Below are 2446 nucleotides of genomic sequence, written 5' to 3'. Positions count from 1 at the left end.
TAGTTGACCAGGCCTTCATGAGAAATATAAATATGAAAACATAACTTATTCGGACTGTTTGTTCAAAATATATAAACGTTTAAAAATCAGAAGCCAAAAAAAAAAAAACGCGCGGACGACTCGGTGCGGGCACTTGCGTGCCCCCAAATTCGCTCCATTATGGTCCTGCACCAAATGACTTATGAAAGTGTTATAGACGCCGATAAGGCAACGTATGCACAAAGGCAAGATATGTTTCATTGTTTCAACACAAAACCAAAAGGAAGTGAGATGTAGATGGCCGAAAAGGCAATCAACATGTTTGTTACGGGTTTGATTTTTGAGCAAACAAAATATACTTTGACAGTCACATCTCATAATAAAGTACACCAATATTTTCGATAGAGATGTGAAGCAAAAAATGGACCAATAATACAAATTTTGGTAGCAAATAAACAGCAACGGAAATTAAGCTAACACATACGAACAAAAGCACGAGCTTATTCTGATCAGTCTCCGGCTTCAGGAGTCAAGATGAAGTAAGGGTTTGTCTCATCAACCGGTCGCTAGTTGACGAACCGGCACTGCTTTCTGATCTCCCCGTTGGCCTTGGTCTTCACCTCGATGTTGCCCATCTTAACCATTGCGTCCTTGAACTTTCGCTCCCACTTCCCGGGGTTCTTGGCGTTGTGTTCCACAGCCTTGAGTGTCTGCGGCGACAGCAGCGCCGCGTCCGATTTGAATAACACTTTACGGTCGAGTACGTTCTGATAGTACTGTCTGTCCAGGTCACGGGGGGTAACGACATCCTGCACCACAACGGGGTCACCACCACGGCTGCACCTCTGCTGTAGCGAGCTAGCCAGCGCGGGTTCCATGGACGTGGGGTCCGACGGGTCGGCTGGAAGGCGGTCAGCGAAGGACGAACAATGAGAGATTCCAACGGTGTGCGCGCCCGAGAGGGTGACCATGTCGTCGAGGTCGAGCCCCTTGGCTTTGAACATTGCCTCCAGCACCGTGACGTTGGCGAAGGGAGGGGGCAGGTCGCGGAGGGTCTCGTTGGCGAAAGACACACGTCCGTCGTAGCGGCCAGCCGGCATTTTGAAGTCTACCACGCCGTTGCTGAGGAAGAAGGTGGCGTCGCGCCCAGCGAAAGCGACGATGTCAGCGCACGAGACAATCCCACCGCACTCCTTCTCAAGCTTCGCCTTTGCGGCGTCGATCACCTCGAAGCCGCGGAGACTGGGGAAGTTTGGAATGCCAAGCTTCTCCGGCTCCGGGTTGGCCGTCGTCGCGTCTAGGAGAACCGAGGCGTCGCAACCCTAGAACAAAAAGGAGCTCTCGCTCGTTAGGACCTCACAAACACATATATCTTACTATACTGTACGTCGTGACATTTACGTACTGCTGCACACGTATGGGCGTAGCATGAATTTTACTATAAGCTGGCACGTACCCTGACGAAACAGTCGTGGAAGAAGAGGCGGATGAGCCCGGCGCCGATGCCGCGATTGTTGTCTGTGGCGTTCCTTACGGCTTCCTTGACAATTGCCTCCGCATTAGGGCAGGAATAGCTGTAGAAGTCCAGGGTGAGCGCCGGTGCCGTAGGAGGTGTCGGGCTTGGGATGGGCGGCAATGGGTTGGGATAGCCGTAGCTCGCTTGGCATGTGTGCACCACACAACCGAGCAATGCTACCGCAACCAAGGCAGCAAGCTTATCAGCAGTCATGGTTGCAATGAACTCTACAGCTAGCTAGAGCCTACAGGCCGGCTTATATTTAGAGACTAGAGAGAGGACGAAGATGGATGCATGGGTGAAGGGAACTTGGTGTTGTGCAGGTCTATTTATAGTATAGTCTAGGTTGATCCAAACTGATGAGCCTGTGTCCCGAGGAGCCAACGACCATGAGATGGATATTATGCATGCATGGAATTTTGATTAATCTTTTGATCATGCATGTTAGGTTGTGGCGTTTAAGTTAAGAGGGAACATGCATGGCGAGCATAACCTCGCAGGACACAGCTCGCACAGTTGACATTCCATGCCCATTTCCCCGTTGATGCGGGTGTCGGGTGGCATCAAGTAGGTACGATGGGTTTTGATAATTTGTATCGTGTGCCTCATCTAAGGGAAGGATGCAGTTCTGTTCTTTTATTGGGGACTGAGAGCGAGGGTAATGTCCTGCTTCTCTTGCGTGGTTCAGGAAATTGGTTTTGATAATTGTATCGTGTGGCTCATCTAAGGGAAGGATGCAGTTTTGTCTCTAGCTAGTCTCAACTAGTCTATACAAAAATCAATGAAAATAAGAATTTCTTGCATGTGATAACTTGAGCCAAATACACCACCTAATTACTCCGAATTCTGTAGCCAAGAGACGTCATTTCGTGGGAATTCTTACAAGCGTCCGAAGAAGAGCGAACATGTAAAATTTAAAACCAATTCCATCTGAAGACAAGCCACACGTGT

At 49.4% G+C, this 2446-nt stretch overlaps 1 protein-coding gene across 1 annotated transcript; it reads right to left on the bottom strand.

The window, feature by feature from the left end:
* Positions 1-351: 351 nt before the first annotated feature.
* Positions 352-1795, bottom strand: LOC123048923 (peroxidase 2). The gene is made up of 2 exons (XM_044471937.1): positions 1436-1795; positions 352-1301 (listed from the first exon to the last, which is right to left on the bottom strand). Exons 1-2 carry the CDS (start codon positions 1706-1708, stop codon positions 546-548), a joined length of 1029 nt encoding a protein of 342 aa, XP_044327872.1. The 5' UTR covers positions 1709-1795; the 3' UTR covers positions 352-545.
* Between the last annotated feature and the right edge of the window lie 651 nt (positions 1796-2446).

Source organism: Triticum aestivum, chromosome 2D (assembly GCF_018294505.1).
Source record: "Triticum aestivum cultivar Chinese Spring chromosome 2D, IWGSC CS RefSeq v2.1, whole genome shotgun sequence".
NCBI classification, from domain to species: Eukaryota; Viridiplantae; Streptophyta; class Magnoliopsida; order Poales; family Poaceae; genus Triticum; species Triticum aestivum.
Note: the sequence above shows the minus strand (reverse complement) of the source record. Positions and strands in the feature narration are given on the sequence as shown.